Source organism: Lithobates pipiens, unplaced genomic scaffold, assembly GCF_037356315.1.
Source record: "Lithobates pipiens isolate NorthernLeopardFrog02 unplaced genomic scaffold, aLitPip1_a1.2 Scaffold_18, whole genome shotgun sequence".
NCBI classification, from domain to species: Eukaryota; Metazoa; Chordata; class Amphibia; order Anura; family Ranidae; genus Lithobates; species Lithobates pipiens.
The window spans coordinates 622,729,990-622,757,417 of NW_027507758.1; the positions used below are offsets into that span (position 1 = coordinate 622,729,990).

General features: G+C 46.2%; 1 protein-coding gene across 1 annotated transcript in view; it reads right to left on the reverse strand.

The window, feature by feature from the left end:
* The window catches only part of LOC143986858 (uncharacterized), a 46,103-nt gene extending 19,509 nt beyond the window's left edge, over positions 1–26,594 (reverse strand). The window contains exons 1-10 of the mRNA XM_077485265.1: positions 26,448–26,594; positions 26,186–26,320; positions 25,976–26,099; positions 25,768–25,859; positions 18,319–18,410; positions 16,780–16,858; positions 12,927–12,995; positions 12,538–12,679; positions 10,932–11,670; positions 3,836–3,983 (exon numbers count right to left, since the gene is read on the reverse strand). Coding sequence (XP_077341391.1) covers positions 3,836–3,983; positions 10,932–11,670; positions 12,538–12,679; positions 12,927–12,995; positions 16,780–16,858; positions 18,319–18,410; positions 25,768–25,859; positions 25,976–26,099; positions 26,186–26,320; positions 26,448–26,543 — 1,716 coding nt within the window. The 5' untranslated portion in view covers positions 26,544–26,594. The remainder of the gene's footprint in view (positions 1–3,835; positions 3,984–10,931; positions 11,671–12,537; positions 12,680–12,926; positions 12,996–16,779; positions 16,859–18,318; positions 18,411–25,767; positions 25,860–25,975; positions 26,100–26,185; positions 26,321–26,447) is intronic.
* Between the last annotated feature and the right edge of the window lie 834 nt (positions 26,595–27,428).

Genomic DNA, 27,428 nt, shown 5'->3' on the forward strand with positions numbered 1-27,428 from the left:
TGCGCTATAAACGAAAAAAGGCAGACACTTTTTTAAAAAGCAATATTTTTTACTTTATACTATAAAAAAAAAGTAAGATAGAGAGATGGATAGATATAAACACATTTTTTCCAGAGTTTAGGCCAATATGTATTCTTCTACATATTTTTGTTAAAAAATAAAAATCACGATAAACGTATATTGATTGGTTTGCGCAAAAGTTATAGCGTCTACAAAATAGGGGATAGATTTATGGTATTTTTATTATAATTTTTTTTCTTTTACTAGTAATGGCGGCGGGACTGCGACATTATGGCAGACAGATTGGACACTTTTGACATGCCCTACGGCAGAGCCCCCAGAGTGCCACCTTCCATGAATATCCCCCCCCCACACACACACACACCTTTGCACCTTGGTGCTTGGTGAGGTAGGCAGCTGGTGGGCAAGGCCTTTAAAAAAAAAATAAAGCCACATGTTGCAGGCTCTGAACTGCACATGTGCTGTCGTAGAGTCAGCGGAATAGTGAACTGCTGTGGTTGGCCTCAGATCGGGCAGTGGGGCATATGAATAAAAGCTGTGCACCATGTTATCACTGCACAGGTGTGCACCCAGACCTGCCTTGCTGCCTGATCCGAGGTTGAGCTCAGCAGTGCACCAATCAGATGGCTCCGAATGGCAACAAGGGCATTTTTCACGGGCACAGGATTGTTGGATCAAATTCTGTTGAGCGGCAGTGAGCACACATGGATCATACAGTATACACACACGCATGCACAGTACACACAGATGCACAGTATATACACAAACACATGCATGCACAGTATACCTACACGCATGCACAGTAACACACAGACACAGTATACTTACAGACACACACACACACACTAGTGCACAGTATACACACACACACACGCACACAGTATAGACACAGACACATGCCTGCACAGTATATACACACACAAGTGCACAGTATATATATATACACACACAGTATATATAGATACACACACACTATAGACACAGACACATGCCTGCACAGTATATATACACACAGTATATACACACACTATAAAAAGTCTGATGGAACACACTGCTGCCTCCATCTCCTGGCATGCTGGGACTTGTAGTACCCCAGCAGCTCACAGACACAGGAATAGTAATGCATGGGAGGGGATTGTGCCTGTGTACTGGTAGGCAGGTAATGTGTAGCACAGATGGGGGGGGGGGGGGAGACATTCAGCACATCCTCCAGAAGCAGTTCACTTCTCCTCAGACAAACGCTCTAACTGCTTCAGAGACAGGAAGAGCTCTGCTTGAGCAAACACAGCCTCCCCCCTCCCCCTTGCTGACAAGGGTAAACCACTCATAATAATATATTCAGCTCAGTTGCTTACCTTCTATCAGGCTGCAGGCTGTGCCCTCCCCCTCCTTCTTCTTCTTCTCTCCTCCAGCTGTCGGCATCTCCTGCTCCTATCTCGAGTAAGCCGCGCTGAAGAAGGGGGCGGGTACACTGTTTTCCCATTGGCTGAGGAGGCAGTGGAGAGGCAGGGCAACTACAATCTCGGGATTTTTACATTAAAAGTATGTCGGTAAGAGACATTTCAGGGACAGAAGTAAAAAAAAACAGATTTTTTTACATACTGTCCCTGGTTTTTATTATGGCTGACAACCCTGATGGGGCCCCCTAGTGGCCGGGCCCTCGGTCCGTGACCGAGTGACCGAATGGTCAGTCCGCCCCTGTATGTGTCACAGCGCTGTCCTATTGTGTGTGCACATAAATCATCACAAACACACTACAATATGTGGAGACATTCATATACAAAGCGCTAGAGGCTCAAATAATATTCTCTGCAGATCCACTGCTTCCACTTTACACCTACTTCACTGATCTTATGGTGTTTATCAATAAATGAAGTAAACTGATCCATGTGCAAATTTATATACAACATAAAGTGCTTTGTGCTCAAGATGCTGTTCCCTGCAGATCCACTGCTTACACTTTCCACCTACTTCATTAATCGTATACTATTTGCTGCTATAATAAAGTAAAAATCTGTACAAATTCATGGAAACATACAATATTTTGTGCTTATTATAGTGTTCTCTGCAAGTCCACTACTTCCACCTTGCATCTACTTCAATTAACTTATTTTGCTAAAAAAAAAAATCACCAATCAATGAAAAGTTGATAAGGTGTAAAGTGATCTGATGGAAGGTGGGGTAAGCTTCCATAAATAAGTGAGTTTTCAGGGATTGCCTAAAAGGTGGACAGGGTAGGGGCTGACATACTGGGTCAGGGAGTTCCAGAGGATGAGGGAGGCTCTGGAGGAGCCCTGGAGGCAAGCAGGGGGGGGGGGGGCGGGTAACAAGGGAGCTGAAGAGCAGGAGTTCTTGGCAAGAGTGGAGAGGACGATTTGGGTGATAACTGCAGATGAAGTTGGTTATATACGATGGGGAAGGGGAAACCAGTGAAGGGATTGGCAGAGAGGGGCAGCAGTCACTGATTGGTTAGTGAGGTGTATGAGTATAGCAGCAGCATTCATAATAGACTGAAGGGGGGGAGGAGCCTGTGTGAAGGTAGACCAGTGAGGAGGCAGTTGCAGTAGTCAAGGCGGGAAATAACCAAGGCGTGAATACATTTTGTGGTGACATTAGTCAGGAAGGGGCGAATTCTGGAGATGTTGCGGAGGTTAAGGCGGCAAGATGTAGCCAATGATTGTGTGGGCTAAAGGAGAGATCAGAGTCTAGGATTATAGGCAGCACCTTGAGTGTGGAGGGACCAATAGTTGTGCCATTGATGTCAATGGTAAAGTCATGGAGAGAGGATCGGGGGAATATTAAGAGCTCAGTTTTAGAATGATTGAGTTTGAGGAAGTGGTGTGACAGCCATACTGATAAATTTGTGATACGCGAGGAGATCGAGGGGGTGGGTTGAGGAGTGGAGAGATAGATCTGGGTGTAGTCAGCATCGAGGTGGTATTGAAAGCCATGGGAGGTTATCAACTGGTCCAGGGAACAGATATATAGAGAGAACAGGAGAGGCTCAAAGACAAAACCTTGGGTACCCCAACAGAGGAAAAGGAGAGGAAGAGATGGAGCTGTATGTGACACTGAACATGTGAGGAGAGCCAGGAAAGAGCAGAATCACAGAGGCCAAGGGAGTAGAGTTTGTTGAGGACGAATGAGTGGTTAACTGTGTCGAAGCAGCAGAAAGGTCCAAGAGTATGAGTATGGAGTACTGGCTGGTTTTAGCAGTTAGTAGGTCATTGGTGAGCTTTAGTAGGGCAGTTTCAATGGAATGTTGTTGGTGGAAGCCAGTCTGTTGGGTATCGGGCAGGTTGTTGTAAGTAATGTACGGGTTATGCACAAGACACTCAAGAAGCTTGGAGGCAAACAGGAGCAGGGAGATGGGTTGCCCATCTCCTGGGCAGTAAGCAAGTCGGTGGGTGGAGGCAGTGGGGGGGTGAAGTAAGGAATTAAGGGTAGAAAAGAATCGATGAGATATGGCTGAGAGGGTTTTGATGAGAGTGGTGTAGTAGGTAGGGATGAGCTCAGGCGTGTTCGCATGGAACACGTGCAGAGCTCACCAGGAAGTCGGCAGGGTGCTGCGCTAATCATAGGCAGTGAGACATTGCCCCGATGTGCAGCTGCAGAGATCGGGCAATATCTCATTGCCTGTAATTAGCGCAGCGCCGAATTCCTGGCAGGCTCTGCACGTGTTACATGCGAACATGCCTGAGCTCATCCCTAGTAGTGGGTTTGTTAAGCAGAGTGGAGGAAGAAATTGTATTTGAGAAGGACAGATTTGTAGAGGGTGAAGTCTTGCAGGGTTTTAGTTTTGCACCACGCGCACTCTAGAGCACAACTTCATCTCTTGAGACTTCTGGTGTTGTCCGTTTTCCAGGGTTGTAGCAGGCAAGGCCTGGTTCTGTGTGTAGAAAGAGGAGCGAGTGTGACCAGAGAGAATGACAGTATGTTGTTGTAGATGGAAGCGGTCAGGTCTGGGCAGGACAGGAGTGCGATTTTATCATAAAGGTAGTCCGTAGCAGAATGAAGAAGGGAAGGGTTGAGGTGGTGAAGGTTCCTGCGGGCAACTGTTTGTAGGTTGGTGGCATGGGAAGTAGACAGAGAGAGTGCGAAATGGATAAGGTTGCGATCAGATAGAGGAAAGGGGGTATTAGAGAGGTTGCAGGGAGTGCAGAGTTAGGAGACTGAGGTTGAGAGTGTTGCCATTGGAGTGAGTGGTGGTTTGTGTCCGTTGCGTTAGGTTAAAGAGGACATTAAGTTAAGTAGTTGAGAAGTGGCTGAGGTGTTAACATTGATTGGAATGTTAAAGTCACCAAGGATGACGGCAGGTACTTCAGAGAAAAGAAAGTATAGTAGCCATGTGGAGAAGTCATGAAGAAAGTGTGACACTGGGCCTGGAGGCCGGTAAATTACGGCAATCCTCAGACAAACTGGAGAAAAAAAAAAGACTAATACTGTGCACTTCAAAAGAACGGGAAAGAGAGGGAGCTGTAGGAAGAAGCTGGAAGGTGCTTTGTGGGGAGAGAAGTCGAACTCCACCTCCTTTTCATCCGATGGGCCTGGGTGACCAGAGTCCAGAGGAAGCCACCATGGCAGAGGGCAGCTGAGAAGGTATTGTTGGATTCCTGAAGCCAGGTTTCGGTAATAGCAAGTAGATTGAGAGAGTTGGAGCAAAAGAGGTCATTGACAGAGGCAAGTTTGTTAGAGACTGGGCTGACATTCCAAAGGGCATACATAAGGGGGGGTGGGAGTGGGGGGGTTGACTCGTGGAATAACGGGAATTGAGATAAGATAGTAACCGTTATGGCTGTCAGAGAAGGTAGACTGCCAATTCTGGGGGTGAGAGTTGGCTGGAGGAGGACCAGGGTTTGAGGTGATATCCCCAGAAGTTTGTAGTAGGAGGGTGAGGGTGGAAAGGTGGGAGTGGGATTTATACGAAGGCAAGTGCTGCATCAAATGGCCAAATGCAAATTTTCGGTTTAAAATTATTGGTTGGTTTAACCACTTAAGCCCTGCAAGGGTTTTACCCCCTTCATGGCCAGGGCCCTGTACGCAAATTCTATTTATATCATTGTTTTTCACACAAAGAGCTTTCTTTTGGTGGTATTTGATTAACACTGTTTTTTTATTATATAAACAAAAAAAGACCAAAAATTTTTTTTTTTATTTTAAAACCCATTTACTAAAATCATTTGTTTTCATAAATTTAGGCCTAAATGTATTCAGGTATGTCTTTGGTAGAAATCCCAACAAGTGTATATTGATTGGTTTGTGTGAAAGTTATAGCATCTACAAACTAGTATATATACTGCATTATTCACAGCTATGACACTATACTGGTAATGGCAGTGATCAGCGACTTATAGTGAGACTGTGATAGGGTGGCGGGAAATCTGGTACTAGCTGACAATGGTTTGGAGGGACACTAACATCAATAGTGACAATACAGTGATCAGTGATAATATACTGTACATTGTCATTGTAGTAATGACACTGGCTGGGGAGAGGTTTACATCTAAAGTCAATCAAAGAGTTAACTGTGTGCCTAACAATGTGTAACTCCATGTACAGAGCTCTGTGTTGTTAGTAAGCATAGGGCTCTGTACTGTGACCCACTAAGTAGGGTTGGCACCTGTCCGGTTTTGACCCGGACAGTCTGGGTTTGGACACATGTGCCCGGTTTTGAAGCCGCCTGAAACCCGGGCACATATAGCATCAGTTTAAACTTGAACAGCGCATTCCGATTCCTGCGCTGGCCATCAGTGTTACACATTTATTACTGCCTGTGCGCTCCGCCAACAAGCCGAGCTCAGCAATGGGCAGCAGGCGACATGCGTACCTATTCAACCTGTGATTGGCTGAATAGGTCAGGTGCGGGCGGCGGACATGAGGATCTCCGACCTGTGATCTTGTCACATGTGGAGATGGGGCTGGACTGTGGGTGATTGCGGCTTCCGGAGTCCCACCTCCTTGCCTGGCGTGTGCTCTGCTGTGTCTCCTCAAAACCTCACTGAGCTATCTTTCTCATCTGTGCTCTCACCCCCCTCTGTCAGCCACTCCCCCCTCTGTAAGCCACTCCCCATCAGTCTGAGCCCCTCCTCTGTCATCTACCCCCTGCTGTCAGCTACCCCCCTCTATCAGCTACTCTCCCCTCATTCAACTATTCTCCCCCCTCTTTCAGCTACCCTCCCCCCTCATGTCAGCTTCCCCCGTTAGTTATCCCCCCTCTGTCAACTACTCCCCTCCTCTGTCAGCTACTCCCCCTGTCAGCTACCCCCCCTCCTCTGTCAGCTACTCCCCCCCTCTGTCAGCTACCCCCTCTTTTTACCACCTTTCTCTCTCACCCCTCCTCCCTCTCAGCTCCCTTTTCTCTCCCACCCCTCTTCTCTCTCTCCCTCAACCCACACCCCCAATACACTCCCCCTCTTTCCCACCCCACTCTCTCTTCTGCCTCCTCACCCCCTTACCTCCTCCTCTCACGGCACCTTCTGCTAATGTTGTGTTTGGCGAGCACTGATTCCTAGCATGCGTGTTTGTACTTTGGACTTTTGTCTGACGGACTTGTGTACACACCATCTGAAAATCTGACAGTAGACCGCTGTCTGTGGAAAATGTATAAGCCTGTCATCAAACATTTGTCCGTGGAAAATCCGACAACAATTGTCCGATAGAGCGTACAAACGGTCGGATTTTAGGCCAACAATCTGTCAACACACAATTCCAGTTGATCGCGTGTACGAGGCTTTGGTCTGCCTGTAAAGTGGCACAGAACATGCTGTAGCAATAATGACATTTATAAAGCCAAAAAAAAAAAAATTATGAAATTTTCCTTGCAATCTTTCTTTATTTAGTAAACAACAGCTTGGGGAGCCAGTCTGTATGATGAGGCCACAATTTAGTGCACGCGGAACAAGATTTTTTGGATAAAATTCTGGTGTCTCTTTTGCAAACTTTGGATAGAAGTAACAGGTACGGAAAAATTGGTCTTTGGGTATTGGTGGTGCCTTCACACTGTAACCCTAAGGTACTTTTGACAAAAGCAAGAATTGGCCTTGCTCTCAAAAATTTAAATGATATGCACCTGTCAAACAGGTGCAGAAAATTGGTCATTGGGTGTTAATTGTGCCCATGGAACCTACACCAAAAAAATCTTCCAGATTAATAGCCCTTAATCAGCACCATCCCAGATAAAGCCCTTAATCAGCACCATCTGCATCAGGGGCTTGATAGCTGCTGCTAATCTAGGACTGATTTATTTTGATAAATGTCAGAAGGTCCACAGAGTCTGTGGACAGAAGCTCTCTCTTATCTGTCTCAAAACCTCCGGCAGCACTGAATGCCCATTCAGAAAGCACACTGAATGCAGGGCAGCCCAGCAGCTCAATTGCACACTGGGCAAGTTCTGGCCAGTGGTCTATTCTCATGATCCAGTGGATCATCAACTGGAAAGCCCTCCATGTCTGTTTTCGCCCCTAGATAATCTGCCACCATGTGATGCAGATGCTGCTGATGGGATGTGAAAGCTGACAGCCCTGGGTGCCGAGGACTAAAAAAAGTTTTAAAAAGCTTTACTGAGGCTGCCCCCTTCTCCACCACTCCTCTCTTGACCAACAGAAACCTTAAAACTACGTTTTCACCAGACTGTAACCTACTAGACAATAAAATAAGAGAGCTGTGCTCTAGAAACAAAACGAATAAGTGCCAAATTATGGCAATAGTGAAAAATGTGACAAGATGTGAGTCAACACTAAGGGTTGTTGAGTCCCAAGAAATAAGTCAGCAACATAAACAAATATGTCCTTCAAAGTATTGCTAATAAACAATAGATGAACACCAAGTGTTTGGATAGTAAGCCGGCCGGCAACGATATGAATGCCTGTTCCTTCGGAATGTTGAACAGCGCAGTGTCGTCAGCTCCTCCCTCCCTCCTCCTCCTCTTGTGTGGCATCATAAAAATGGTGTCTGCATAAAGCGGGCCTTAAGAGGAAAGGAAGTCTTTCTCTTCCTCCCGCTGCTCTGCCTGGAGTGCCCTGTCCATAATGCCAGGCAGTGTCTGCTCCAGCAGGAATGCACAGGGATTGTGTCACTGATGCATGCATTGTCACAGCTCTCCATCCTTGTCGCCTCTTCAAAAAGTGACAGTACAGTGCATGCATCCTTTATCAGCAGCCATTGGCATGGAGGGGAAAAAGCCAAGCCAGCCTGAGCCTATGATTGTGCCATACTCACACAGGTACTCATTGACAGCTCTCTGCTAGATGTGCAGCCGCAGCAGCATTGCTAAAGTCGACTTCCGCCTGGTGGGCATGTCAAAAATCAGGCAGGTTACGGGCAGGTGGATTTCCCGCTGAATTTCAGCCACCTGAGCACTGGCTGTGTATGACCACCCAAAATGGCTATATACTTTTCTGGCCTGCTTTAGCAGATCTTCCAACGCTGGGTATCTGCTTAAGAAATGCTGCACCCCCAACCTGAGGACATGTGTCAACTTTCCCTGTCTAAGGGCAGACAGGTGATTTGTGCCATTACCACACACCACCATTCCTGGCTCCAGCTGGCGCGGCGTGAACCACCTCTGGGCCTGCCCCTGCAGAGCTGCAAGAATCTCTGCTCTGATGTGGTTTCTGTCCCCTACACAGATCAGCTGAAGCACTGCATGGCACCTATATTGTGCCTGACCATGCTTGCTGGACCACATGTCAGCAGTAATGTGGACCTTGCGGCTGACTGCCTTGCCAAATGATGCCACAATATTGCCTTCCATGTGATGGTACAGAGCTAGAATAGCCTTATGTGCAAAGAAATAGTGACTGGGAACCTGCCATTGTGGTACAGCACATTCTGCAAATTCATGGAAGGGGGCAGAATCCACTAGACGGAAATGCATGAGTTGTAAAGCCAGCAGCTTTGACAAGTTTGAATTTAGACGATGGGAATGTGGGTGGCAGTGGCTGTATTTTTTTCTGCTGTATCAGCTAGGGCAGAGGAATTTGCCTGTTATAGTCTATAGCTGGTGGTGTGCTACTAGCTGACATGCTGCAAGGACCTGTGACACAATTTGCTATACCATCATCCCTGTCACTGGAGGCTGATGAAAGGTCATCAGGTATAGCAGGGGTAGACCTGAAAGGTGAGGAGGAGCAGAATTGCATCCCTTTTGTGTGGCTAGCAGGTGCTCTTGGCCCAGGGGTGTGATGGGAGGGGAGTGGTGGGAGGTTAAATGCCTTTGCAAGCATGTGGTACACAAAAAAGGTGGTGTTTTTTGCCACACGTAATCTGTTTGAGGGAAGGTCTGCAAATTGCAATGGTGCGATCGCTGCACCAGTGCTAAAAAAGGCCCAGACAGCTGAGCTGTGGGTCAGGAGATAATAGCTTCACACTCCAGTGGAATTGAGTGACTGCTCTCTACTCTTCCATGATGGCTGCCTCCTTGCGGGTTGTGCCTCACCCTTACATTCCTCCTCTGCTCTATTCAGCAGCCAAATCATTTCAGTGGCCTTATCACTATCATCCCCTACATCTTCATCATCACTGGAGCCAAGTTGGCAGTACCCTGCACCTGGGGGGAACATGACTATAAATTTGTTGTTTACCAGTGTCTTCTCCTCTCTGTAGGCTCATGTTCCAACCTTCTGTATGTATGTGTTGAGCGCTGTAGGGGGGAAGCTGCAGGAAGGTAACATTAGGTGATAAAACAATGATGATAAGAATTATATTAAGAAAAGGTCAGTAGATTAGTGGTTATGTGCATGCGAGAATGCACATAACTAAAGGGGTGGTAATGGTAAAGTGGTTCATGGTAGAGAGTCCATAAGCACTGGTGTTGGTCACACTAAAATGCATTGGGATAGAAGGGCAGCCAGCTGTCAGAGTTAGAAGCAGCTCTGTGGGTGTAGAGTGATTAAAAAAAAAGCAAGCAGCGCCAATCTAAGTGAAGTATTGGATAAAAGGAATACACATATATTTGGGGTACACTCACATGATAGACAGGTTAAAGGGCTTGTACAGATGTGCCATATGTCCAGGTGGAAGGTGGTAATCCACGGCGTCCCACGTTGCCAGCCACACCTGTGGAGTCCGGCCTCCGGGGCAGCAGGTGGGGGAAGTAGTAAGCCTGGCATCGAGCATAGAGAGGCAGTGATGAGTATAATCAAGATGGCATGTGTTTGGAGCATGCATGCTCCTTCCTCAGGCCAGAGGAATGTAAGAAAGATAGGGAAATGTGTACGTGGATGCCCGTCAATCAATGGAAAGTGGTGTTTGGTGCACTTTAACTTGAGTACTCACTACACAGACACACTCCACCGACACACTACAATATACTGTTGCAAACGTGCAATATAGCACTGAACTATACTGCATTAAACGTGCATGAACGCACTGAAATATACTGTGCTAAATGTGCACTAACGCATGGAAATATTCTGCAGGAAACCTGCCCTGACAAAATAATTTGACACTAAAGTAAAAATTAACGGTCGCGCTACACTTACACTGTACTATCACTAGATTCACACTAAACTGATACTTTACACTGACAATAGAATCACAATAGCACACCAACTCTAGTAGCACTGAAAAGAGCCCTGTTCCATCTCTCTCCATGCTAATATCACGCTGCAAATAGCAGCTATAGGAAGAATATTTTTACAGTGTGGGGTGGGACAAAGAACAATGAGTCATCGTGACAGTGTCCAATCATGGCGTTGACAGTACTATTTGCCTCGATTTAGCAAAGCTTTCATTGCGTTAGTCAACCAGGGCTTCCAATACACTGTGCGGGGGCGCAGTGCATTATGGTCATTCGGCAGGCTGAACAAATGGTAAGGTATTCGTCAAACAGGCAAACAGACAATGTTCAGCCCAAACTCATATTCGGGCTTAACCGTTCGACTACCACTAGTGAGCAACAATTCCTTCACTCAGGACAGGAAAGTGGCTTTTCCCCTGTATGCAATCTCTGATGTGTGTAAAGATTGGACTTTTGTGAAAAACTTTTCCCACACTCAAGACAGGAATACGGCCTCTCCCCCGTGTGAGATCTCTGATGTCTGTAAAGATGGGACTTTTGTGAAAAACATTTTCCACACTCAGGACAGCAATATGGCTTCTCCCCCGTGTGACATCTCTGATGATTGACAAAATAGGTTTTTGTTGGAAAACATTTCCCACACTCAGAACAGGAAAGTGGCTTCCCCTCCGTGTGAAATCTCTGATGTCTGTAAAGACTGGACTTCTCTGAAAAACATTTCCCGCACTCAGGACAGGAATACGGCTTTTCCTCTGTGTGAAATCTCTGATGTCTGTAGAGACTTGACTTCTGTGAAAAACATTTCCCGCATTCAGGACAGGAATACGGTTTCTCCCCTGTGTGAGATCTCTGATGTACATTAAGATGGGATTTAAAAGGGAAAAACTTCCCACACTCAGTACAGGAAAACCTCTTCTCTGTTGGAAGGATGGCCCCGTCCCTCACAGTCTGAGGTTCCTCCGGATAAGAGGAATACGATGGTCCATCTACACTGTGTGGTGCCGGATGGACATTTGAGGTAGTTGGGTTTTCTCCTGGACTATACTGTGTGATGTCCTCATCTTCTACTTTACAGTCTGGAGACAAAGTGAGACAATCCTCTGAGGTTTTCCTCATCTCCCGTCCATCTACTAAAATAGAAATACAAAGATTATTACTAGACATGAGCTGATTGGTTCCCCTAAACCAGGACTCCGCCCACATCAGGCAGCTTTGTCTCTGAGGATCTTACAATTCCCCCCTCAAGGTAACTAGTAAATGGATCCTCTGATCTCCTACCAGATCATTTCTTTATTCATGGACCTTAGTCAGAGAGTGAGGAAACAACGAGAACTGTCTTTTATAGGAGTGACAGTGATGAGGGGATTATAGGACGAGTGTCCCCTCCCCCTCTATCACTCATTGCCATCTTCCCAACACAAGAAGTCCTGCACTTCCTTATTTAGTCCATGATTTAGTCATGAATAACAGCGGGGCTGAGCCCCACCAGAGGTCAGAGAGTGAGGATGGGGGGAGAACAACCAAGATGAAGACTGGACTGATCCTGAAGACCCCCATCATTGGGTTATTGACTCCTCCCTCATTATCACTTTCAGTTTAAGGTTCCAAAGTTTGGGGATGTTATTCCATTATTATCAACATGTAAAAGTCTGTACTCCAATTAAATCATCAGATATAAAATGTCCAGCTGGTAGAAAAAGGGTGCAAAAGAAATAAAGGACTATGTAATGTACACCCTATAATATAGGATACAAAATTTATTGTTTACTTGAGACAGGTTGCAGAGATCCAAGATGTCTGCCTTTCATGTCCTGAGACTGCACTCGGTGACTTGGGTCTGAGACTTTACAGACATATCCCTCCCCCGGTACAGCCAGCAAAACAGTGTAAGTAACCCTGGGAGAATTGCTCTGCCAGAGATCTTGCTAGACCCAGGCATTCTGGACCAATCAGTGAGCAGTATGGGTGGAGGAATGTATTTAGTGTTAATGACCCACCTGTGCTGATCTCTGTAGGAGTGTCCTCCTCTATAAATGTCCCCGTTATTCCATCCTCCTCCATAGACTGCTGATCATCCCTCACATACGTCTCTTCTTCTTCTGCTTTAACCTCAAATTCTAGATTTATCAGATATTCCCCCTAAACCAAGAAAAGAGAAAAAAAAAAACAAATGTAAAATATAAGCTTACATAGAAAACCCACACATCATCTCTACGAGTCCATGTTCTAAATGCTCTGTCCCACCAACCTTGTAACAGTGAGGGATGGTGTGATCTTCCTGTGTGGAATCCCGGGAATACAGAGGACGGGGACATCTCTCTGGTGGGTTCCTGGTATTAGGTGGCTCCATCATATCCTTGTGTCCTTCTGATAACGCCACCATCACTCCATACGCCTCATCCTCCTCTTTATACTCTTCTTTAACAACAATATTATAATCACAAAGTATTTCACTCTAAATATAAAATAAGATAAAAAAATATGCTTGTATATAAATCAGAACTACCAATAAGTATCAATCATCTACCTGATGATGATGAGGGATGGTGTGATCTTCCTGTGTGGAATCCCGGGAATACAGAGGACGGGGACATCTCTCTGGTGGGTTTCTGTAGCTGGATGACTCCACCATGGTGTCCTGGTACAGATCTTTGTGTTCTTTTAGAAACTCTGACTCCTCCATCACCCCATCCTCATCATCCTCTTTTATCTATTCCTTAACCTCAACTTTGGAATCGCTCAGGTTTCCATTCTGACTATATAATAAAAGTGACTTTAGGGGTGCGTGGTTTGGCCTGGAAACCGACATGGCTGCTTGAGCCGAAAGCTACTGCAAGCCCGAGGACTTCATTCTGCCTTTTGGGGAACCCAACGCATCATTCCAGCATGGGTAAGCCGAATCAGAGTGCTTTTGCACCCCGCAGGAGGCCGGGAACAGAGCTCACAGTCCATATTCCCATCGCACACATTCCTGGAATAAGCTCTTTAGGCTACTGGGTGCTGTAGCCATCACCAGCTGGATACTGGAACCTATACGATATGTAGATATTCGCCAGCACACCAAGGATCATCTATTTCTTCCAAATGTTTTTTTTTTATTCAAGAAAGATCACAACACAAAGCAGTGTAGTGCAATGTTTCGAAGCCATGCAGGACCCCTTTGTCACCATTTTGCTGGTCAAAGACCAGACCACTTTTTGCGATTCGGCACTGCGTCGCTTTAACTGACAATTGCGCGGTCGTGCGACGTGGCTCCCAAACAAAATTGACGTCCTTTTTTTCCCACAAATAGAGCTTTCTTTTGGTGATATTTGATCACCCCTGCGGTTTTTATTTTTTGCGCTATAAACAAAAATAGAACGACAATTTTGAAAAAAACGCATTATTTTTTACTTTTTGTTATAATAAATATCCCCCAAAAATATATAAAAAAACATTTTTTTCCCTCAGTTTAGGCCGATACATATTCTACATGTTTTTGGTAAAAAAAAAAAAAATCGCAATAAGCGATTATTGATTGGTTTGCGCAAAAGTTATAGCGTTTACAAAATAGGGATAGTTTTATAGCATTTTTATTAATAATTTTTTAGTATTTTTTTTTTTACTAGTAATGGCGGCGATCAGCGATTTTTATTGTGACTGCGACATTGTGGGGGACCCATCGGACATTTTTGGGACCATTGTCATTTATACAGTAATCACTGCTATATAAATGCAGTGATTCCTGTGTAAATGACACTGGCAGTGAAAGGGTTAAACAGTGGGTGGCAGTGTAGGGGTTAAGTGTTCCTAGGGGTGTGTTACTAACTGTGGGGGGGTTGGGCTTTCATTTAGTGAACACTGATCTCTGCTCCAATCACATGGAGCAGAGATCAGCGTCACTAGTTGCTAGGCAGAATGGAGAAATGTTGTTTACACAGCATTTCCTCCATTCGGCCGCTCCGTGAGACGATCGTGGGGATGCCCGCGGCGATCGAGTCCACGAGTCCGCGACCAGACTCACGGGGGTCCCGACCAGCGCGGGAGCGCGCCGCCGGTGGCGCGCTCCCGATGGCAGGGCGGCATTGAATATTGGACGTACCTGTACGCCAATATGCCTGCCCGTGCCATTCTGTCGACGTACATCGTCGTGCGCTGGTCGGGAAGTGGTTAAGCGTACATCCACCAATCAGAACCAGAGAGTAGATGGCCCCTCCCACCCCATGACAGCATATGACATCAATCCTGCCAAAACTGTATACAAAAAAAATATATATATTAAATACACACACACACACACACACACATATAACTGCTTGGGCTATGTCCACTGAAGCTTGTAGCCATGGTAACCTGGCAGCGCTGAGACACATAGCATAATTGTATCACATTTTGATCGGGAGCATCTGCCCGATCATCGGATGCACCTGATCAGGAGACACATGTCAGCATTGCTGGTTGCCAAGCAACCAGCCGGGAAAGCCAATCAGCTCCAGTGTACCACCCGCTCATGCTCAAATGCACCCCTATCAGAGGCATTGGTAACCATGCAACCAGCCCAGCCAGTCAGCCAATCTGCTCCGTATTCGGGACAACGAGGGCTGCCGACGCCATGGAAACCAGTGACGTTGGCGTGTCAATCCGCTGCTAACAATCATATAGTTAGTTCACCTCTCATCAAGGAAACATACCTAAGATACATCGGTGTTTAGTCCCCCAGGGTGTACCGTACCGAGGGTATGAATCCAGAGAGGCTTTCCATGTAGCAGCCTGACATGCATGAGATATGCAGCAGATTGGCACGCCGACATCACTGGCTTCCATGGCATCGGCGGCCCTCACTCTAGCGTCTCTGGTTTCCCCCGAATACGACCGGCCGCATTGGGCATTTGCGACCTGTCCCCAAAGTGGATTGGCTGGCTGGGCTGGTTGCATGGTTACCAGTACCATTGATGGGGCACATCTGAGCATGCGCCGGCGGTACCTTGAAGCTGCACGGCTTACCCGGCTGGTTGCTTGGCAACCAGCAACACTGACATGCGTCTCAACGATCGGGTGCATCTGCTGATCGGGCGGATGCTCCTGATCAAGATGTGATACAAATATACAATTACGTTATGTGCGTCTCAGCACTGCCAGATTACTGGGTTTCCAAGCTGGAAAACGTATTATCCCCGGGGGGAGAAGGAAATAAAAGGCTACAGAAGTGACAGAGAGAGTGCGGACTGCTATTACTTGAAAAGTGAAAATTATTGATAATGAAAGTCATCTAAAATCATGATGCTGCAAATACAGCCAGAAAGGTAAGAGACATAAAATCGCTCAGCATGCAGGGGAAGCAAGCCGGCATATGTCAAAACATACAAAAAATAAAAAAATAAAACACATAACGGAGATGTCCGGATGCCATGTAAATTGACACATGGGGCACCACAGCGGCAAATGCCGTATATCAATGTAGCAAAGTTTAACTAGGTGGAGGCTTGAGCCGCGAGCTGGGAGGAGGGAAGAAGGTAGCGGCAACCGTGGATGGTGGGTGATGAACACTGCTACCCTGACCAATACGTTTGTCCCAGATCGTAGAAAGTTAAGAAGCCCTCATTTATTTCCAAATAATGGAATCCTGGTATTCGGGACTGTAGCGGTCCGGGGCAGTAGTGAGAGCTTGGGCCACCCCGAGTGCCATGATTCAGGTGCTGGAAGTATAGAGTGAAGCGTTCTCCCTAGTATAGGTAGGGAGGCCATCGGTCACAATATGGGAGATTGTACCAACGGGGTAGTGAACCTCTTGATTGCGGCTGTGGCCACCAAGGTGTGGCAATCACTATAGGGTGAGTGCACTGGGTCGCAGGCACATAGAGGTAGGGAAGATGGCAATGGAGTGCTGATTGTAAGGACTTGCAAAGATGTCAGCCCACGGCAGGTAAAAGTCTGAGGTAACAGTGATGGTACTTTACCAATCCCATGTTTCAAGGCTGCAGCTGACATAGCCCATGCGATACCCTAACTACCAAGGCCTGAGGTGTGCCTTGGCCTAGCTGGTCAGTACACCTGAAAGAGGACATACCTTGAATGTATGAATATGAAAAAATGTACGATGTGTATGAGTATATATGAAGGTTTGGGGGAAATGGGTGGGGGAGAAATGGGTGGTTGGGAACCCTGAATGCAAGCCAACACAGGATCAGACAGAGGAGGAGGGATATATATACCCCTCAGACTCCTACAAATACAAGCTAGCCTCCGGCCAGCCTTCTTACTTGTAGAGTCTTCGCTTGGAAATGCGATACCCCAACTACCAAGGCCTGAGGTGTGCCTTGGCCTAGCTGGTCAGTAATCCTGAAGGAGGGCAAAAAGGCACGAAAATAGGTGTGATAAGAAAGCTCGATGAAGGTTATGTAACAATCCGTCTAGTAGAGTAGCGAACGCCCAGGTGGCTTCAGTATACGGATCCGGAATGTATCAGCTATAAAAGGAGGAAAACCAACGTCCCATGAATTGATGATAAGAAGGGACCCCCCCTGTTTGGAACCTGTGAAGCTGCCCAGAACCCAAATAAATGTCCCGTAAATTATTTTGATTAATTCCGCGAAAACCCACACATGAGAACAAACTGCTTGTAGTAAGACGATACATGGGGCAAAGGGAGAAAGGGCTGACCCTTTTTGGAACAGGCTGGGGATCGAACACAAGATGAATGGTCTGACTACCTGACCAGTTCTCCAGACAACCTCACAATCAAGAGATTAGAGCCGAGAGTGGAGCCCAGACTAATGATATTTGGCCCGGTCCTACCACTTTAGGGGCAGTCAAGGGGACGTTGGCTCAGCACACACCCTGAGAGAGAGAGCAGATCCCTGGGCGGTATCCAGGGTCTCCATGCAATAGGAATCCAACTAAATGAATTAACCCCTGACCCACCTGCAGGTACCCAATGGAGTGCTTGGCAAAGGTGCGGAAGCAAGGACTGCTTTTGACCCAAGGGTAAGCCCAGTAGTGAAATGACATCTGCGCCATTTGTCTTGCCCTACCAACGGGCAGGTCTGATGGAAGTAGCTTCAAGCATCATCAGCTTGCATAGCCAATACCACCCCTACCGTAACTGTAGAAAGTGCTGAATCGTCAAATTCATGGAAGAGTACTTTGATGAAAATATTTCCACAGGAAAGAGGGCAGCCAAAATGTAAAAAACGATATTGGAATTTGCTACTTGACGAAGGTGAAGAACCAGACCAAGCACCCCTAGGAAATTACTGCCTCCAGTAACTTGATTGGCAACTAAAGCACGACTGTCTGCTGAAGCCAAGATACTACATATGACAGACTCTGCCGAGATAGCGATGAGGCCCGCGTGCAGGCCTAAAAAAATTCTTCCAGCAGTGGCTGTCTGAAGACCGGGGATGGGAGATTCTAACACAGCCCCTGACAAGGATCATTGCTTGGCTCAGATATATTGAGCCAAAAGGCTTGACAAGACCGGTGGACTAAGGGGATGCTGACCTTGCCTGCCAGAAATGTAGGAAGAGCAGGAGCTGGGGGCGCGCTGACACCTCGCCTTTGAACGAGCAAGCTTCGATCACCTCCATCCTGTCTTACAACCGTAACAGGCCATGGAGAGCATATTTAGCCCACATGAATCTGTGTTAAAGAATAATGCCCAGAACATGTTCCATGCTGGTGGATGGGAGTAGCTGGGACGGAATTGGAAAAGATCCAAAGCGTACCGCCTTCCCAGCTGTACCCGGGAAAAGGAAAAACCCTGTGACAAAGTTCCGCTGTGTGCTTAAGTATGGACCTACTCCTTGATGACGGAGTGCTGCCATGCTCTGAACCACCACATAAGGTTGAAGGGATGAACGTGAATTAGTTGCTTCTGAAACGTGCAGCATGTCTAAACCCAAGGAAACAGAAACTAGAGAAAGTGACAACAGACAAGAGAACAACACCCTCCCTCTCTGCCTACCTGAGTATAAGGACGTAAGCAGTAATGACAAGACCATCAGTAATGAACCCGATGACGGCCCCCACCCTAATGTATGTAGTAAGTGAGCCTGAGTAACCTGCAGCGCAGAGATAGGTAATTAAAACTGAATACTCAGGGCTAATGTACCCACAGACCGTGGTGGGTATTCGTACTGGTGTAATGAATATTAGGTTATTGTATCTAGTTAAGGACACTTCTAGTGCCTTATCCATATTCCCTGATGAAGTCACGTGACCGTGGTGGGTATTCGTACTGGTGTAATGAATATTAGGTTATCGTATCTAGTTAAGGACACTTCTAGTGCCTTATCCATATTCCCTGATGAAGTCACGTGACCGTGGTGGGTATTCGTACTGGTGTAATGAATATTAGGTTATCGTATCTAGTTAAGGACACTTCTAGTGCCTTATCCATATTCCCTGATGAAGTCATTTGACCATGGTGGGTATTCGTACTGGTGTAATGAATATTAGGTTATCTTTTCTAGTTAAGGACACTTCTAGTGCCTGTCCATATTCCCTGATTAGTCACGTGACCATGGTGGGTATTCGTACTGGTGTAATAAATATTAGGTTATCGTATCTAGTTAAGGACACTTCTAGTGCCTTATCCATATTCCCTGATGAAGTCACGCAACCATGGTGGGTATTTGTACTGGTGTAATGAATATTAGGTTATCGTATCTATTTAAGGACACTTCTAGTGTCTTATCCATATTCCCTGATTAGTCACGTGACAGTGGTGGGTATTCGTACTGGTGTAATAAATATTAGGTTATCGTATCTAGTTAAGGACACTTCTAGTGCCTTATCCATATTCCCTGATGAAGTCACGTGACCATGGCGCTACGTGAACAGATAGGCACCGGAAGTGACGCCAGGATGCGAGCTCGCCGCTCGTGGTGTGGTGTTTTCATGTTTTTTTAATGCGAGTACCAAACTGACTGTTATTTTAAATAAATAAATTCAAGTTTATACATACTTCACGATCTGGGCCCCCTTCTTTCTTCCCCTGTATACATCGTTACTGGATCTGGAAATATTCCACTTTTTTCATGCATTGCTGAGCTGCACAGAGGAGAAACCCCCAGCTATCTACTACAGGAGTCTGGATTTCGCTGGCTGCTATTTTAATTGCTCACGCTATTACCTTACAAAGGTAAGGTAAGGGGCAAATCCACACAAAGGTGTAATCTGCACTGGAGAAATCAACCACCAAGTCACCGTTCACATTCTCTGTACAGAGTGTCAAATAGAGCATCACGTCACAGCTTCAGTTCACTCACCTATATGGACACTATTCTTCTGGGGCACTTTTATAGCTATTTGAAGAGTTTTATATTTGGACATTTTTAATTACGTGCACTTTTTATTAAAGGGGTTGTAAAGGAATTATTTTTTTATTTTTTAAATAACAAACATGCTATACTTACCTCCACTGTGCAGCTCGTTTTGCACAGAGTGGCCCTGAACCTGGTCTTCTGGGGTCCCTTGGCGGCTGTCTCGGCTCCACCCCTGCAAGGACTCCACAATTTCACGCGAGCTCCCTCGCACGATGTGGAGTGCTTGCAGGCGCGCTCCCGTGATACAGCCGGTGGCTATAGACGATCGCTGTATCACTCGGACCCGCCCCCACCGGTGCGCCGCATCATTGGATGTGATTGACAATCAATCCATCCAGTGTAACCAATCAGCGGCCAGGCTGATCGGCGAAGAGGATGTCGGGGACGAGCATGGGACTTTCGAGGGGTCAGGTAAGTATAACGGGGGGGGGGCAGTATTGTCAGATGTTTTTTCACTTTTACCTTTGCAACCCCTTTAATACGCAGTTTGAAGATTATATGTCACCTCTGTCACTTTCATCACTAATACTTTATATATTAGAATGTATCCATGTTCAGTGGTTGTTTACACCATTGTTTGATTAGAATTAAGGACTTGATCTTTTATGGGTCCACGCTCTATTTATTTTGGTTCTTGCAACACCTTCTATACATCTGTCATTTTAGTTACTACTCAGAGCGCAACACCAATTATTGATTTGTTTTCCCCCCCCCCCCCATTTAAAAACGAGACCTCAGCCCGTATGGATCTGTAGATGTGACAGATCCTGAGATGTGAGCGCTGGCTAACTAAACCCAGCTATACAAAAGGAACCTGAATGAAAGGTACGCTGAGACATGGTGTATGCTGTAAGTGCATGGTACCGACATGCTACGACAGAACCGCTATGACTGAACACACTCTGACAGAACCCGCTGCGACTGGAACGCGCTATGACAGAAACACACTATGACCAAACATGCCCTGAACGAACACCCAAATGACTGAACATGCTAGGACTGGAACGCTATGACAGCTCCTGCTATGACTGGAACACGCTATGACAGGAACGCTATGACAGCACCCGCTATGACAGAACATGCTATGACTGAACAAGTTATGACAGCACTCGCTATGACAGAACATGCTATGACTGAACAAGTTATGACAACACCCGCTATGACAGAACAAGTTATGACAGCACCCGCTGTATGCGGCATTACACCGCAAGAGGCAGATAGTTGTCAGAGCTCCTTTCCATTCTTAGCCCTTGTACACACGGTCGGAGATTCCAACTACCAAATCTGTCTGAGTAATTCCGACGGATTAATTCCGGAAGAGGTCCGGAAGTGATGTTGCATACACACGGTCGGACTAAGTTGTCGGAAAATCCGATTGTACATAACGTGATGACGTTATTTCGTTAGACGGGACTACGTTCAGGCTAGTAGCCAATAGCTTTGGTCTAGGAATTTGATCTGAGCATGCGTGCCACTTTGTCTGTCAGAGTAGGCTACACATGATCGGAGTATGTCCGATAGGAGCATTTTGTCGGAAAATTTTACCGGCAAGTTGGAAAACTTGGTCCGTCGGATATTCCGACGGAAACAGTCCGATGCAGACCACACACAGTCGGAATATCCGACAAAATGGTCGGATAGGACACATTCCGTCGGAATCTCCGATCGTGTGTACAAGGGCTTAAGGAAAAAGGGATGCCATTACTTACTTAGGTATCCAGGTCACAGCCAAAATTACAGGATTTATACAGTTTTAACTTGCCTTCCTAGACCTAGGAGATGTACCACATTGGCAACCAGATCCATGCCAAGAATTACACCATGCCTACACCTGGGAACTCACCCCTTCATTACGACAGCTTCCACCATCCGCAATAGCCAAAGAAATATTCCAAAGAGTCAGTTCTGTTATCTATTGCTTATCCTGCCCATGCGGTCTCCTTTACGCCCTCACAGCAATGACCATATCAAATTGAACTTTTTTATTTTATATATATATATATATATATATATATACACATACATACATAAAAAATAGATAGATATAGATAGTTTCTTACTTGTGATGTTGCTGAAACTTGTCCCCTGCTGCACAGTATTTTATCTGTTCCGTTACATTAATTATACTTGTTGTCATAGCTCCCCCATTTTTATAGCGTTGCTGACACTTGTAGTCCCATGCTGCACGCCGTGCATCCCATATGAGTGTCTACATTCTGTCCAAGTTTTGGAATTTCATTTATCCATGTTCTACTTGTTGAAGTTCTGTCCCGGTCGGCGTTTATGTCTTGTGTATCCTTACCTTATACTGCATTATATAAAACCCCTCCCCTTGCATTACTCAATTGGTTTGAAGAAGGAGCGACCGGGCATGCTCCGAAACATGTCCCACCTGCTCCGATGTCACTTCCGGTTGCTTGGATTCCATGCTGGTCCTGACAGCACAGCCCTCCATTTTGGATCAGAGACACAGCGTTTACCACCGCTGGTCAGCTGGACCTTCCACCTGCAGCTGTCTACTCCCAGGAGACGTTATAGATTCATTGATATGCCTGTTTTTCACTTCCATCTGGTAAGTGTTTTTAACCCTTACTTGTCATTAAAGTGTTTTATTACTGCACTTAGAAGCGCTTTCTTCTTTGATTTACTGTACTTAATGCAGACTATCCCGATTAATTTGCCGGCAACCTTCTTTGCGACTTACAAGAAGGTCCAGATAAATAATGAACTTCTTGTAAGTCGCAAAGTGTCTTTGCGACTTACAAGAAGTTCATTATTTATCTGGAGAAACTGCCCACCACGTATTAAGTACTCCCGACTCGTGCTCCAAAACTAAAGGGGGAAATTGGGTTACCCGACCTCCACAAGTATGATCTTGTCCCGGCTGCGCTCAGCCCTTCCTTCTCTGAGGTGGCCGCTCAGCTGTCGGCTTATTGCCAACTCCCATCTCTCTCCACAGTTACTCAGCTATTGATGATCCTGCTCGTCAGTCCTGTCTACTTAAGCCTTCCAGTGCAGAGGATCTCTGCCTTCACCTTGGTCAACATCACAGAAGCATTCTCCTGTTATCCTGTTCAAAACTTGCTTTGCTGACATCCCTTCTGGCTCCGGATCCTGCTTGCTGTTCCACTACATTAATCCCTGACTTTTGGCTTGGCTGACTATCCATTCCGGTTACTGAACTTTGGCTATGTTTTGACTACGTTTGTTCTTTTTACTTTTATTATTAAACAAGTGTGATTTAACTGTACTTCTGTCTCGGCCTGATTTCATGGTTTCTGACAGCTCTGTCCTGCCATCTTACGAGAATTTTGGACTGGAACATTCATAAGGCCAGTAAAATCTGTGTAGCCCTAGAAAAATACGTACTCAACCTTGGATACTCCCTCAACATTGCAAAGAGAGACCCTGACACACCCTTTTATCCAACGCTCCCTGGCGGCCTGTAAACAGGCTGCAAAATCTGCAGCATTCTCCTCCGTCCCAGAGAAATTAACCAAGATAAGGGGAAACCCTGATTTCCTGCCGGCTGATTCAAGCTATTTTCTGCATCGTGAGTGGCCTCATGATGATATACTAGCACACCAATTTTTCTCACATGGATCCCCTCGCTCGTATGAGAACTTATTATTTATGTTTCTTCTGAAGTCCTTCCTGTTCTGGACATATAGACAATTCCGACACTTTTTCTCAGCCCAAGCCTCAATGACAACCTTGACAAGGCAACTTGCACCATTTAAATCGTTAGGTTGGGTTCACACTGCAGCACAAAGCTGCTCACAGCAGAGCCATCTTAATAGCATCATGGGCCCCTGGGCAAAATAATGCACTAGGGCCCCTACCAGCATGGCCCAAATTTACGAATCTACTCTCAAGAATTAAAGTACAAATAGTCAATAGAGTTAAACATATACAATATTAGCATTTTCAATAAAATCAATGTTAAACAATAAGAAAATATGCTATAAATCAAAGACTAATTTAAGCGCAAAGGGCCCAGTACAGGAGGGAGACAGAATGGCAAAGTAGAGGGTGGGGATCAGGAGGGCAAGAATTGGGGGGGGGAAAGTACAGGTTCCTGGGATGTTAGCCATCCCAAGAAAGCTTAGTAAAAAGCATGACTATCTCAGCAGATCCAGGACAGTTGGCAAGTATGATGTAATGTAAGATTAGCATGGGGCCCCCCCCATGCACCCAGGGCCCCTGGGCAGTGCCCAAGGGTGCACATGCATTAAAGGGGTTGTAAAGGTAAATGTTTTTTCACCTTAATGCATTCTATGCATTAAGGTGAAAAAACATCAGACAGTGCCTGCGCCCTGAGCCCCCCCCCCCCCCGTTTTACTTACCTCACCCCTCGAAAATCCTGCGCTCACCCCCGCCGTCCTTTCCACCGTTCAGCCGGGCCACTGATTGGCTGGAGTGGATGGATGGAAAGCAGCGCAGCCATTGGCTCGCGCTGCCGTCAATCACATCCACTGACGCGGAGCGCTGGGGGGCGGGCCCGTGTGATACAGCGAGCTATAGCCGCCGGCTGTAACACGGGAGCGCGCCAGCAGGTGCTTCTCACCATGCGAGGGAGCTCGCATGAACGTGAGAAGTACCTGCGGGAGGAAGCAGAGACAGCCGCCGCGGGACCCCAGAAGAGCAGGTTCGGGGCCACTCTGTGCAAAACGAGCTGCACAGTGGAGGTAAGTATAACATGTTTGTTATTTAAAAAAAAAATGATAATAATTCACTTTACAATCCCTTTAAGACAGCCCTTAAGTCTGGTGCATCCCTGTTCACCATTTCAGGGCCGATCTTAGTCCGAATTTTTGGCTGAATTCAGACCTAAAATGGACCAGAAGATGCACAGGACTGTGCAATTCACATCAGAGATTTGTAAACTGGCTTCATATAGAGTCGGTCACAATCTCCCGACACGCAAATTGAATGAGAGAAAAACCCACATCCAATTTGCAATAGTGTGAACCCAGCCTTATACACACACAACCTCCTCCACAAAGACACCTGATATCTTACATATATACACACCTTAATTCTTGAGGACTCCCCCACTGTCCTGGTTTCAGCACGCATAGCTTGGGAGAAAGATCTCCAGATATTCCTCTCAGACGAAGAGTGGGATACCACTCACTAATATACACACAAGGGTTCTCACAATGTAGCTAGTCCGGAAAATTTATATAAAATGAAAACGCGATGGTACATAACCCCATCCTGTTTACACAAATTCTCCCCATTCATACCAGATACATGCTGGAGATGTGGGAAGGCAGAAGGTACTATGCTCCACATCTGGTGGGATTGTGAGTCTCTTCAACCTTTTTGGAAGGAAGTCTATGATATCATTACACGTTACCACATTTGCTCTAGATTATTCTTCGGCACAATGTCTGTTACATGATCATACATACACTTAACCAAAAAAGGATACCACAAGTCACTGGCTATGCATATGGTGAATGCGGTTAGACTCTGCATTCCGGTACACTGGTGATCTACACGTATTCCAATGATTTGAGAATGGTTCACCAGGCTCCCTCGAATAGAGGAGATGGAAGAGCTTATCTACATCTCCCAAGAGCAACTACCAAAATATACAAAAACATGGGCGTGTTGGCTCCCGCTGCTGTCAATCAAATCCAGTGACACGGGAGGCAGGGGGGCAGGGCCGAGTCCTGCTGTCTGTCTCAATGTATGCAGCAGTAGGACTCAGGAGCGTGGCTGCATGAGTGCCCCATGGAAAGCGGCTCTCTGTGGGGGTACTTGAGAAGAGGAGGAGCCAGGAGTGCCGCATCATTCTTTACACATTCAATAAAAAATGTTTATGGAAAAAAAAAAAAGACATCAACTGAAGCAATGCAGATAATGTACAGATCCTAATGACACTATCAGTGATTGTTCCTCATCTACCTGATGATGGTGAGGGATGGTGTGACCTTCCTGTGTGGACTCCCAGGAATACAGAGGACGGGGACATCTCTCTGGTGGGTTCCCATTACTGGATCCATCTGTAGGAAACACACACACTGACTGAATACATTTTTTCTATGTGTTTATCAGATGATGGGGGATCTAGGTGGAGCCTCCGTACTGCTCTCTCCTTTACAATAAAGTCTCCTCTTACCCGGTGATGTGAGGGGCGGCTGATTGTCCATCATGACGTCCTTGTAGAGATCCTTGTGTCCTTCTAAATACTCCCACTCCTCCATGGAGAAATAGACAGTGACATCCTGACACCTTATAGGAACCTGACACACACAATGATACAGTCACCATCCAGACACATCCCTTGTCTGTTACTGGATAATGTCTCAGAATTCCCGGCACCGCTCACCTCTCCTGTCAGCAGCTCCATCATCTTCTTGGCGACTTCTAGAATCTTCTCCATGTTGTGTCTCTCAGGTTTTAGGGAGTCACATGGACGCACTGTGATGGTCATATGATCACCTGACTTCACAAGAGGAAATCTCTGTGTTGGAGAACCAATAGGAATATCATGTTAGAATCCCAGAATCCTCCTCACCTCTCCGATTAGGTCTATGTTTTATTAATAGAGATAAGAGTGATGTCATGTGACCTCCCAGAATCCTCCTCACCTCTCCGGTCAGCAGGTAGATGATCTCCAGAGTGAGGTTTAGTATCTTCTCAGTCATGTGACCCCGGTCCTCCTCCATCCTCATTGGTGCCATCATTTAATCTATACAGGTCTCCTTGTAGACGGATAACTTTGGGAAATGAAAGTAAGAATTATTTGGATGGTATTGGTCACACAATAATAGGATGTGGATGTGAGGGGGTAATAATGGGATTTTTATATACAGCTTACCTGTAAAATCCTTTTCTTGAGAGTACATCACGGGATACAGGAGCTTCATTACATAGTGGGTTATATAGGCACCTCTGGTGATTGGACACTGGTTGACCCTAATTAAGGAGAATTCCTCCCCTATATAACCCCTCCCATCCGGGAGGCACCTCAGTTTTGTAGCAAAGCAATAAGAACCACGTAAAACCCAAGAGGGGTGGGAGCCCTGTGTCCCGTGATGTACTCTCAAGAAAAGGATTTTACAGGTAAGCTGTATATAAAAATCCAATTTTCTTGATCATACATCACGGGACACAGGAGCTTCATTACATAGTGGGATGTCCCATAGCAATGCTCAGGTTGAGGGGAGGGAGACACAGATCATAATTATAGACCGCCAGGGACCTGAGGACCTAAACTGCAGCCTGCAGTACACTGCGCCCGAAGGCGATATCCTCTTGCCCTCTGACATCCACCTGATAGAATCTGGTGAATGTGTGGACTGATGACCAAGTCGCAGCCTTACAGATCTGAGCCAGGGAGGCCTGGTGATGCACTGCCCAAGAAGCACTGACAGCCCTAGTAGAGTGCGCTTTCACCTGAAAAGGAGGAATCTTCCCCTTTAAGCTATAGGCCTGAGAAATAACCTGTCTGATCCACCTCGAGAGAGTGGACTTTGACGCTGCCTGACCCCTTCTAGGGCCTTCTGGCAAAATAAATAAGCAGTCAGTTTTTCTTATCTGAGCAGTTGCTTGAAGATAAAGACTGATTG